The 13010-nt window shown below is 35.6% G+C and overlaps 1 protein-coding gene across 6 annotated transcripts in view; it reads left to right on the top strand.

Moving 5' to 3' along the window:
* The window catches only part of GRM8 (glutamate metabotropic receptor 8), a 356684-nt gene extending 348337 nt beyond the window's left edge, over positions 1–8347 (top strand). For 5 of the 6 annotated variants that reach the window (XM_057415733.1, XM_057415737.1, XM_057415735.1 and 2 more), the window contains exons 10-11: positions 780–1081; positions 7136–8347. In XM_057415733.1, the coding sequence (XP_057271716.1) occupies positions 780–1076 (297 nt within the window). In that variant the 3' untranslated portion in view covers positions 1077–1081; positions 7136–8347. The remainder of the gene's footprint in view (positions 1–779; positions 1082–7135) is intronic. The other variant, XM_057415734.1, reaches the window with a different exon arrangement.
* The last annotated feature ends 4663 nt before the right edge of the window (positions 8348–13010 follow it).

The following is a 13010-nucleotide window of genomic DNA, read 5'->3' on the forward strand; positions in this document are numbered from 1 at the left end:
AGACCAGAGCAACTTTTTTTTTCAGATGATCACAAAGAATAGACAGGCTCACTCAGAAACATCAGATTTCTTCCTTTGTATTTATAGGAGACTGAGGTTGTGATCTGATTTCTTGGTTCCCTGATTTTCTGATTTCTTAGTTAGGACTGTGACATATTAATACATTTACTATGTGCCAAAAGAGCATTGTGATTAGAATTCAACAGCAAGGTGGAAATGTTAAAACAATGACGTACACACCCAAAACTCAGGAATATTTAAGCTTCACTAAGGAGAAACTAATTTCTTTTTCTTTCCCCTAACCTTGAAACTCAAGGAGTATATCAAAGATTTCATTAGATTCTGCATTATGCCTGCTGCCAGTTCAGCCATGCTGCACACACTACTGAATCACCACATGGCATGTTGTTGTAGGGGCTTCTGTGTATTAAAGTAGATAATACAAGTCTAATTCTACTGTCACTTCTCTTTTCCTGTACAGACATACTGGTTTCTTTTCTGAAAATGTGGTTGCTACTGCGTCTCAATTACTTTTATGACAATGAAATTTAATAAATATTATGTTTCTACCATCTGCTGTTAACCAACACGAAGCAACCATACTTGTCTATAATTAAAGGCAACCTAAGTCAAGGGTCTTTCTGATGTATGTACAGAAAAGGAAGAGTGCTGTTGGTTCCCTTTCTACCTAGTACTTTTTAGTTAATTGTTTTGGTTTTCTTCTTATATTAAATCAAGGTAACAATGATTTTTATGTTGTTGTTTCTTTTCTTCCTCAGATGTACATCCAGACAACAACACTTACTGTCTCCATGAGTTTAAGTGCTTCTGTGTCTCTGGGCATGCTCTATATGCCCAAGGTTTATATTATCATTTTTCATCCAGAGCAGAATGTTCAAAAACGGAAACGGAGCTTCAAGGCTGTAGTGACAGCTGCCACGATGCAAAGCAAACTGACCCAAAAAGGAAATGACAGACCGAATGGCGAGGTCAAAACTGAGCTGTGTGAAAGTCTTGAAACCAACAGTAAGTCATCTGTAGACTTTCCCATGGTCAAGAGTGGCAGCCCATCATAATAGATGTACGTTCACAAGAATGCACTTCCTTTAAATAATAAACTTTATTCTTTTTGTTGCTTGTTCTGCATGTCAGAATTCATGTACTGCTGAATGCTGAGAATGCAGGAATGCCTGGAGTTGTTTCAAACAAATTTATTTTTCACAGGAGACTAGTAAAAAGGAAAAACAAAAAAACACAAGCTGATTTTGGAAAGTCACATATTTTTAAAATTGTCTGGTTTAGCTAGTGCTAATTTGATGTGTCGTGCATTGTTGTGCAAGTTGTAGTATATCCTCACAATTCATGAGGTGTATTTATGGTCATCACTGTATATTGAAAACTCAAAGGCTTTTGAAAAAAAAGTATAATGAAAACAGCTAACATTGGTTTTATTTTGCAGTTAGATATGGAAGTGAAAATTATGCTTTTTACACTTCCACCTTATATTTGTTGACTTGATAATTTATCACAACTCATGAGTACTAACGCTTCCCAGAATAATGGTCCCCATCCAGGTTTTTGTTGTAGTCTTACTCATCTTGGTAGAAAATTGTGATAATTCGTATACAGCTTAATCATCACATGTTCTGATATGTCATGGGTTAATAAGGGAAAAAAGGCCTTTCCTATCTCAGAAAAATTCTTGAATATTGTCACATCTCTAAATTGCTCTGGTATACAAGAGGTTATAGCTTCCATTTCACCACATGACATATAGTCTTATAAACTGGACTTCACATTAATAATCAATATGAGTACAGCCGGTAACGTTGCCCCCAGAGCTTAGTAATAATGGAGAAATCATTGCTACTCCAGTATTGAAGTAGTAAAGGTTTCTATTTAAGAGTTAGAGGTCACATAGGAATGAACAGCAGCTGTTACAGTTAAAGACTATTTTCTCAGTCATTTTACTGCAAATGGGGGGTGGTGGTGGTGGTAAATTTTTATTTCTTTTTGATGTTGTTGTGTCGTGGTTTAAACCCAGTCAGGTAATTCGTTCTCTCACTTCCCCCCCTTTCTTGCCCTCCCCCTGCTCCCGGAGGGACAGAGAGGAGAATCAAAAAGAACGCAACTCCCACAGGTTGAGATAAGAACAGTTTAGTAACTAAGGTATAACACAAATCACTACTGCTACCACCAATGATAATAATGATAAAGGAAATAACAAGGGAAGAGAATACATCACCTCACCACCAGCCAACCGATAACTCGCCCCCCGCAGCCCCACCAAGCACCAACCGATACCTCCTCCAACCCTGCAGTCTCCCAGCCCTTCCGGCTCACTCCCAGTTACATTGTGGGCATGACGTGCTGTGGTATGGAATAGCTCTTTGGTCAGTTTGGGTCAGGTGTCCTGTCTCTGCTTCCTCCTGGCTTCCCCTCCTCCCTGGCAGAGCATGAGGCTCACAAAGTCCTTGGCCAAACGAAAACATCACTATCAGTTCTGTTCCCAGGCCAAAAGTCAAAACACAGCACTGCACCAGCTACCAAGAAGGAGAAAAATGACTGCTACTGCTGAACCCAGGACATGTTGACATGAGATTGAATATTACCATTTTGCTTCAGCACATTGAGACAAGTCAGTACCAAATTTGCAGAAAAATATTGTACTTATTTCAAGAAAATGTAGCATCCTGCTGAATTCAAGAAGAGTTTGCCTGATTGAAGACTATATAAAAGTAGTCCATAAGGTTGACATAGTATAGTTGATTATGAATGGAGGATACTGTGTACAAACCAATTCACTTTTAAAATCTTTCAAGATATGTAAATCTACTACACTGAGCTATGGGCTTATACAGCTTCAGATTATGACACATGACAGAGGAAAACTAAACGATAAAGTCAATGAAATTATTGTGGATCAAACAATAATGTGCAAGTATTAATAACTAAATAATTCCTCAAATCTTCAGAAAGAAGATTTCTTTCAAAAGAAAATTCAGAAGGGAAGGAGAGGTGGATTTTGCTGAGTTTGCTAAATTATAATTTATGAGGAAAGTTCAAAGGAGGGATTCCACATTATAGTGAGAAAGATTGTTAATAAGAAAGTCTTGGGTATCTGATGTTTATCTGCTATACCTAATTAAGAAATGCTGTGTCTGGTATTCCTTAAAGTATTATTATACATAATTCATGGAAACAGCTGCTGTTGGAAGCAGGTCTGCTTCTCCAGTAGTGTGATGTATGCAGGGTAATGCTCATTTACTGTTCTCTAAACCTGATTTTAACAGCAGCACACCTATATGATTCTGAGCTCACTAGGAGTATATCCTGACTAGGCTTTGATACAGGCATCATAACGATTCATAGGCAAAAATCAGAGTCAAGTCATTTGCACTCCAGAGAGCTATCCCTATATAATTGAGCTTTTGGCCTCAGATGGGTTTCTCTCTTCCTCGGAATTGTTCTGTATCATCTGGATTAGATCAGGTTACCTCTTTTCTGCCAAAATAGTTATTGTCAAAACTTTTGGAGGTTCATGTGAATTATCAGTGCACAATGCCACATAAGTCCTTTTTACTAGGTTAGTAGCAACAATCTCTCAACATTGCAAAATTTGTTATTGTGTTGAATCTATGTGGGGTTGATCTTTCATTTCACTGATAGTATATGAAGTAGATGAATGAATAATGATTGCAAAAATCAGATTATTCCTAGTATTCCAGAAGTGAGTATTAAGTGTTTCCCACCATTTTCCAAGCACAAATACTGGTAGTGATAATAATGTTCATAACTAGGTAACAAATAAGATGAGACATCTCATCAAGGTAATTCCTTTTGTTTCCCATCCAGAAACAACTCAGCCAGCTATGTCTTATGTGTCCTGTTCCATGTAACAGACTTTATTCCATGCTGTCCCCCATGAGGGGTGGGAATACTTTCATATTCAGTGGAAAACAAATCATATGTGGGAAACAGGATGAAAAAAAAATATCCGGATGCAATTACAGAAGGCATAACCTCATAGTAGCCTTCCAGTATCTGAAGGGGACCTGTAGGGATGCTCTGGGGAGGGACTCTTCATTAGGGACTGTAGTGATAGGACAAGGGGTAATGGGTTAAAACTTAAACAGGTGAAGTTTAGATTGGATATAAGAAGGAAATTCTTTCCTGTTAGGGTGGTGAGGCACTGGAATGGGTTGCTCAGGGGGGTTGTGAATGCTCCATCCCTGGCAGTGTTCAAGACGAGGTTGGACGAGGCCTTGGGTGATATGGCTTAGTGTGAGGTGTCCCTGCCCATGGCAGGGGGGGTGGAATTAGGTGATCTTAAGGTCCTTTCCAACCCTAACTATTCTATGATTCTATGATTCTATGATTTTATGACAAATGCTTCAAATGCGTGTAGGTCAGATCACAATAATAATTCCAAATTGCTTTAGATTCTCTTTTATTTTACTTTTTTCTTTTTGTCTAATTCCAAAAGCCATGTAGTAACTGGAGCTAGAAAAGAGTACTCATTCCCAGAAATATTATGAGCCAAGTCTGTTACTTTTTCTGGCCATCTACACTTGCCAAATGTGGTTCATGTTATTGCTATGAAATGCTAACAGTCTTAAAGACCAGGACACGAGCTGCTGAAGCTTTCAGATCCCCAGACAGGAATTGTAGGCTTATTACAGTGAATTATAAATACACTTGCAATATTTAACAAGTCAAAAAACATTATTTGGAGATAAGATTAGGTTTAATACATTTCAAACTACTATCTACTCTAGCTTCCTGTGCTCTCATTTTTAAAGTAACAACACTCAGAACTCAATAGGATAATTTTTGTTTCTTGACCAATCCTAAATTAATTCTGTCAAAACTATTAAGTCTCAGATATACTATGACATTACAACACATTAACAAGTTACTCTAAACCAGCTGAGGTGTAATAACTACTTATTTTTGTATTTTGAGCTTCTTGCAAATGTCCTCACATAATTTATCTTAATGGATTCTGACAAATCTGATATGTTACATCTCTATGGCCTAAAAACATACACATACAAAGTTATCATAGAAATCAGCTGATACAGGGTAATGTGCTAAGCAAGCTTAACCTGATCATGTATCTGAGCTTATTTTTTGAGCAAGGGCTAAAAATAAGCTTTGCTCTTCTGTTTGCAGATGTGCATTTATTTGTTATTTCTTAACTGGGAACTAAATCCTTTTATGCTCTAAGGAACATGGTGCCATTTCAGCAGTCCTGCATTATTTTCAGATGGAACCTAACTGGTCAAAGAAAAAATAGAATCCTCTCAGAAATCCAGCTGTGGGAGCATGGGGGAGTTCAGATGGGAGCAGTACAGCCCATCTGAAAGATCTGAAAGATGTAAATGAGGCTATATTTGCCTCAAGTGTCCCAGTACATGCAAATAAAGCTGTTTCATGTTGGTGCTTCAATACTATAATAGATTATGTGAAAGACTTAATGTGCCAAAAGCAATCTCTTTGTGAATCAGCTCTTCCAGACACAAAGTACTGGCAATACCTGTGCAAGTGGACGTAAAAAATATTACATTTTGCAGCTCTCTTTTGATTATTCATTTTAATATATTCATTCCTCAGTAATAAATATTATAGTGATATGTAAATTGTAACGGTCTGGCCATGTTGTGTCTTACAAAATGTCAAATACAATATTAGAATCAAATTGCTCAGTAGCACAAAGAAAACACGTAGAAAAACCAAGCAGCAAACTTCTTTATACTACCTAGCATTATTTTGCAGCAAATTTAGCAATCTTTTACTTAGTTTAGTCTTTGGTGTTGGAGAGAGAAACTGTCATTTCTTGATTTCTGCAGTCTATTCTTCTCAAATCATTGGATTGTTGGGCTGAATTTAGGAGTTAACATGAAGAACCCTTTTCTTGCCTATCTATCTCAGCTGTTCCCACCAGATTCTATATAGAAAAAGGAAATTAAAGGAAGGAAAGAAGGTATGAGAATAGAATTAAGATCTTTGAATCTATAGACCAGATAACTTGTGCCATCACATTTTTTTTCATCCTGCCAGCTGCAGTCTAAACTGCCATAAGCAGAACACGTCTGTAGCAGACAGGCTATAAAACATACTTGGGAAGCCAGATTCCTCTTTATGCAGTGTGACATAGACCTTATTATAGAGACAACAATGTGACTCGGTCCGCAGCAGTCTGATTTTCCATATACCCCACTGGTTTAGAATTAGAGAGTTGCTTGTGAAACCTAATGTCACCTCTTCCCTTTCTTGCCACCACATTAACACAACAATGGAGACCTGGACCATATTTTGTACAGCAAAGGGATAAGATATAAGGTCTAGAAGCTAACACAAAATTTCATGTAAGATTCACGGTTAATCACTTTTACAATAGTAAAGGTATTTAACTTTCTCAACGTATTGCCTCGTTCTGAACAGGGGTATCAGCTTTGTTCAAAGGAAAATGTGATCAGCTGATCATCAGAATAAGGAGACCATAATGTCATGGCAACTCTAAAATACAGCCCAGGCTTTCATAAGAATTTCTTCTGGTTCACTTATGCTTTGTGTCTGAATGATCTCCAAAGAATATGTGCTGTAGCGCTAGTTATCCATTTTTTGCTAACTTAGAGAAGTGTTTCCCTGTTAGGCTTTGCTTCTTTCAAAGAACATAAGCCTCCTTCTGGATGGACAGCTCTACACTAGCTGCAAAGCTTTCTTTGCCCAGTAGAAGAAACAGAAAAATTAAAGCTTTAAATTGAAAAATATCTATAGAGAAATAAGCTAAAATAATGCCAGACACAGAGTATGCTGAAATTCTGTTATGGGCATGCTAAAACCACTTGTCATTGCTCCTCTCTTTTGACCTCTGCTTCCCCAGCCACAAACAAAATAAGTTATCATCAAGAGTACAGAACCTGAGATCCAATTTACTCACTACTTGCATATAAGCTTGAACTTTCTTACCTTATTCCATGAACATGGGCCATACTATTAGGAAATGTAGTGGGATGCTGCTTGAGTTCAAATGCTAAATATGGGTGGGTTTTTTTTTCCTCCTCTCTTGATTCTAAAAATCCTGAACTTTGTTTTTTCTGTTGTTTGTTTTTGGTTTTTTGATTTACAGCCTCTTCTACCAAGACCACTTATGTCAGTTACAGCAATCAGGCAAACTGAGCAGGGATGAAATTCACTGGAAGACCTGCAGGATGGGATCTTGCAAACATAGACTTAACCACCACCAGAATTCAGTCTTGGAAATATATCAGTAGACTACATTGAAATCAGTAGTCAGTCTCCTAAAGGCCAAGGATTAAACAAGAGGCAAAAGGCAAAAAAGAGACAGGGGAAGGAAAGTCCAGTTTTATAACAGAGACAGAGTGTCAAGCTTCTGAACTCTTCACTCACAAAAGGAAGCAAATCACAAAAGGAAAACAAATGTTAGCTCATGAAAAAAAAACACTGTTGAAATAAATCATGTCTGATGTTATATTTGTAAGTACTTTTTTGTGATTGTGACAATTTCCTTTCCTGTCCTACATTGTTCAACTCGTAAAAGAAGATGAGTTTGTTTCTTGTGATGGCTGACTGAATTAAGTCCTGGGTTATGCTAAAATAAATGCAATGGACAATGCATGCTAATTTTTATAAAAAATAATTTATTTATAATAATAAAGGAATGTTTTGCAAATGTTGAGACTTGTTTTGTTGCAGTTTTAAAGGAAAAAAGTCCTTACACTGTTGTCTATTGTTTGTTTAGAATGTGCAGTAAAGGTGGGTGTTCAAATAAAATAATAATCATGGCATCAGAAGAATGCAGTGTAAACTCTAAGCATGTGTGTGTGTATGTGTGCACATGTGCGTGTATGTACGTGCATGCCTGCATGCATGTGTGTGTGTGTGCTCTGCAGTGTGTGAATTTATTTGTTCAAAGCTTTGTGACTATTTTTTCTAATGGAAGGAATTTTTTTCTCCCTTTCCACCCTCAAAGTAAGCACATTTTATATGTTTGTAAAGTGAAGGAGTCCTGATGGTAATTATTTTGTATGATTGTACTATATTTTTGAACCTCCACTAATAATTTTGATCCTTTTCATTTCTGGAACTTACAGAATGTGAGACTTTATGACAGCTAGACTGGATTAAGCTGAAAGTCTATTCAGCCTAGTATCCTGTCTCTGACAGGGGAATGTAGCAGATGCTTATCTCAATAAAGGTGACTTTGAAATAACAGGAGAGAAATCAATGGAAATTTAGAAAGCAGTAACCTAGTGGATATATGTACTATCACCTTCTAAACACAAAATCAAAAAAAATAAATGTCCATCTACAATCTTCACATCTTCTAACTCCCATGTCAAATGATTGTGTGTGTGTTAGAAATGATTATGCAAAGAGAGAGAGAAAATGATGTAGACATCTGTCATGTTAATAAGCCCCTCCAAAAGTTTTAAACTCAAAAATAGTTTAAAAAAAGAGTTAGGGACTTTCCACTTTGTTACTATAACTGTGTTCTTTAAGACTGTTTTGTCCCATGAGCTACTTACCATTCATCAAGTCAATGAGGCTTCACAATCAGTTGGTTATTTGATGTTATTTCTTCTGAATTAGCCTTACAGCTCCTTCCTCAAAGGAGCTGTATTTTTACAACATACCTTAAAGAAGCTGTGGTGTGTTACATGAATGAGGGTTGAAGTATCTGAAACTGAATCTCTTTCTGTTACAATGTCAATATTTAAACTCCAGAAAACTGCATACTGACATATTTTCAAAATATTTCAAACCATAAGGATTTTTTTTGCAAGCATTCAAATGCCTGAGTTATTAACTGATGATTGCTTTGGTATAGTGTAGTATTGTGTGCTTGTACATGTGATGTGTGAAAATTCCTTTTTTTTTGACTATGCCACAAACACATAAATCCCATACTTATAGACTAATATATCCTAGGTTTTAAGCATATGAGCAGTGCAGTTAAGTCAAGGAAACCTGAATAAAGAAACAAACAAAACCCAAACAAACAACCATAGGCTTAGTTCAAACTTGTTAGCTAATACCTCATCAAATTGAAGCTTTTTGTAAAAATACATTGATTAGATCAATGTTTTAACAACACAAACTTCCATGTCTAGAATGGATTTTCTACAAGAGAAAGAGAAGGAATCCCTTTTATCTGAAAAACCAATGTTTTGGCACAATTTCTTTTAAGAAACCGTTGAAAAGTTCCACTTTCAATCCACAACAAACAAAAAAAGTTTCAAATGTTTGCTCTGCAATATCTATATATAGTAATATGAGCATAAATGTATGCATTTGAAAAAGCAGTGCATTGGAATTTCTCATAAAGCACATTTCACATACATGTAAACATATTTTATATGCACATAAAGATTAGTATATCATATATTAATATCTACAAGTTTCACAGTAGTCCAAAGAAAATGTTACTCTGAACGGATTTACTGAGATGAATTTACACATTTTTGGGTTGAACAACAAGGTAAAAATGGGATGCAAATTCTTCTATGCATTTTCTATGTCATTCTGTTTGGAACATGAAGCATATTAAGCCTAAGAGTCTCCTGGTATTAATATAACTCATCACATACATGAGAACACAATAACAATTACAGAATGAACTAAGCATTTGCAAAATACAACAGAACAGTACTGGTCTACAGATGTATCACTTCTATAGTTACACACAGTTTATGTATTTGCATAGACTGGTGCATATATGTCTATCTCCTGTCACTGTTATCAAAGCAGCATTCTTCTTTTGTATCCCTCTAGAGCTATGGAAGAGAGATGCATTTTATTTCTGAATGAGATGTTGACTTCGCTGTCTTTGGCTCAGGAAACTTTTTCTTGCACAAGCAGCAGTTCTGAAGATTTTTTTCTAGCAACCTGATTTGTGAGTTCTGCTTTCGGGACTGTGTCTTCAGGTGACTTTGAGTCCCATTTGTGCAATAGATTGTGCATCAGCTCTGCAAGTCCTCACTTCTAGGTTACGTGATGTAAATATTGTGACCCTACCTGAACTCTACTTGTGGAATTATTGATTTAGAGACTGCAGTCTACAGTCTCTAACCAAGACTGATGCATCTTTTTCAGCATTGTCATTGAACGCAAACAGTTCAGATGAAGAAGTTAGATATTCTTCAATGATTGATTCTAACTAGATTGAGTAGTCTTTTACTTATTTTTTAGTTTACTGGGTCTTTGTCTTCAGTTCAGCTATTATAATAAAAAGCAACCTCTTAGAAAAAGAACTACTATAAAGAACCAGAGAATCATATAATATGAAGCAAGGAAAAAATTGCTATAATTTTGCAACAGAAGTATAAAAAAGTATGAATATCAAAAAAATTGCTTCCACTGTTCTTTATTTTATTACAAGGTCCATTTTTATGAGAAGATTGGGGAAATTCAGCCAGCAATAAGAAGAGAAATCCCTGCAGAGTCTCTTGTTATGTGCCTTTGAATACTCATACAGCTGCTGCATTTTACTTCTCTTTCTATGAAATAGTCATCACTTAATTGTTCTATACAGGAAACACACTGTTTTGTTGTTTTTTTGTTTGTTTGTTTTGTTTTGTTTTAACAACCTCTGTTTCTATCTTATTCTGCTGTTTTTCTTATAGCATTGACATTCATGAAGCTACAGTTAAACCATTGTCAACTTTTCCATTATGGATTATATTACCTAACACACACAAAGATTCTCCAGGTTGAAACTTGACATATATTGTCTTAGTGCACATGCAAAAGAATGTAAATTGAATAATAGACTTATTTAGGTAAGCTAAAATGAAAAACTTAAAAACAAAGTCCTGAGGCAGATGTAATAAGAAGGTGGTAGCAACTTAAAAACTGAGATTTGGCCAATGATAATAATACAGTATGTTCTGTCTACAAACAATACAATCAGAAAAAAATAAAGAAAAAAGTGTAAGAAAGGACTATAAAAAATTACAAATGTTCAGTATCCATTTTCACATGCGTTTTCAGTCTCTTCCCTTGAAAGAATATTTTGAGGGCCTATGGTAATAATGTGAAAACCATTAAAGTTAAATAAGGTCTTACCTTTAATGTAAAAAATTTGAGATCAGGCATCAGATGATTTATCATTAACTTACACTATAGCTTTTTTTAAACTGCAAAATAAGCTTTTGAATAAATAGCTGTCACTGAAAGCTACATTGTTTATATATAATTTTTAAACTATATTTTAATTGCTAATTGTCATCCTTAAAATGCTTTATGCACACAAGTAACTCTGGTGTATAAAAAATTCACGTTTATAAAAAAATCTTTGCAAATTAGGGTTTATGAATTAGATGGTGTTATGGACCTGCTCAACTAGATCTGTTGGCCTGATTTTGAGACATGGGGCACTCTTAAATCACCTAGTCTTCTCCGCTATTTGAAAGCATCCAGCAACTAGAGCTACAGAGGATCATTTTAACCTGATGAACTAAATCAAAGTTGTTGAGGGAAAAATAACCAAGTAGTGAAATTATTGGAGGAATATAGTCCAGGATAGCTAATTCTCATTAGGACTGACTGAAGTTAAACACCTTGGTACCTAAAAGGATTTAGATCTCAGACCTTTCAATTTATAAAGAAGGAATGGGTGAAGGTCTTGGATTGACCTGCAAGTGTAGTTCTCCAAACTTTCATTGCTTCACTTCACAAATGTGAGCAGTTCATGGTAAAAGAATTAAAAAGCATACAAATCAAAGCTTGGGTTGACGCCTCAAGCTTACAGGCAGGTGACAGGGTAAGATTTCTTGTCAATGGCAGTGTCTTTTAATAGAGAAGTTGTCACAATATCACAGCATATAAATCTAGTGCATATTACCTTTAGTATATTTGGGCAAGATTTATTCTCTCCTATCAAACAGCACTTCCAGAAACCCCAAAGATATACTGCATGCTAAAGATTTGATCCAAAGCCAAGTGAAGTCCATAGGAGTCTTTTAGTAGACTTAGAACCGCCCAGAGGCACTGGATGATTCTGTTTATTTTTAGTCCACACTATAACTTGAAACCATGCAGTGACTTATAAATTAGATGGGCAATACACAGTGTCAAAATACATTCCCAATGGCAAGACCAAAAGATGCATGCTAAAAGCACAGTAACTGAAATACTATATTCATGAATGCCTGCAGGATACGGCTTATGCACGTGAGACTGTATCTAAAAATATGATTATTCAATATTTCTTAAACAAGATGTTTATCTCAAACATTTTCCTTCCACTCAGATTTCACAGTAATTCAGTGGATGAGATCTTGAAGTTTAATAACTAAACTTTATTGAAGGTGCAGTAAATTTTTTGCCATCTAAAATTATAAGAAGTCTTTATTGTATAACTTCAAGGTTTAGTTCCAATCACGGAGGAGCAGATCACAGTTTTAAAATTGCTATTACTGGACATTTATGTATAAGTATGCTGAAGCAACTCTGTCAGGGCATAAAACTTTGTTTTTACTGAAATCAGAAACAAGTCCATAATGTTGTTTTGCGGCTGCAGGATAGACACAATGAGATCTGAATTACTCTATATATCAGGTCAGTGAACCAGAAATTAAACAGAATTTATAGACAATATTTTAACTGTTCCATAGAAAGAGTAATGAGCCACTTGGTCAAAAATCCCCTTTTCAAGAAATGCCTAAATAGCAATTTCCACAGCAGGGTTTTTTGACTAATAGTACTAACTCTCTTCCAATGAATAGATAATTTTTATTACTAACCAAGGAAATAAATAAAGGAAATAATTCCTAACATGTCCAGCTTGTAAATGTATTGTAATACAACTTAGTCATTTATGCTTCTACTTAAAGGCAGAATGTGAAAGCAGAAGCCATAGCATGGTCAAAGCATTAAAACAAAAATGTCTCTCTTGCAGCATTCTTTTGTAATATTTTGGTATGAAAAGATACATGAACAATCCAGCGTATTTTCCCATCACATCATCAATTAAAAAAAAT

The sequence above is a fragment of the Pezoporus wallicus genome, unplaced genomic scaffold (genome assembly GCF_028554395.1).
Source record: "Pezoporus wallicus isolate ANWC-B61680 ecotype Strahan unplaced genomic scaffold, APGP_CSIRO_Pwel_v1 contig_6966, whole genome shotgun sequence".
NCBI lineage: Eukaryota > Metazoa > Chordata > Aves > Psittaciformes > Psittacidae > Pezoporus > Pezoporus wallicus.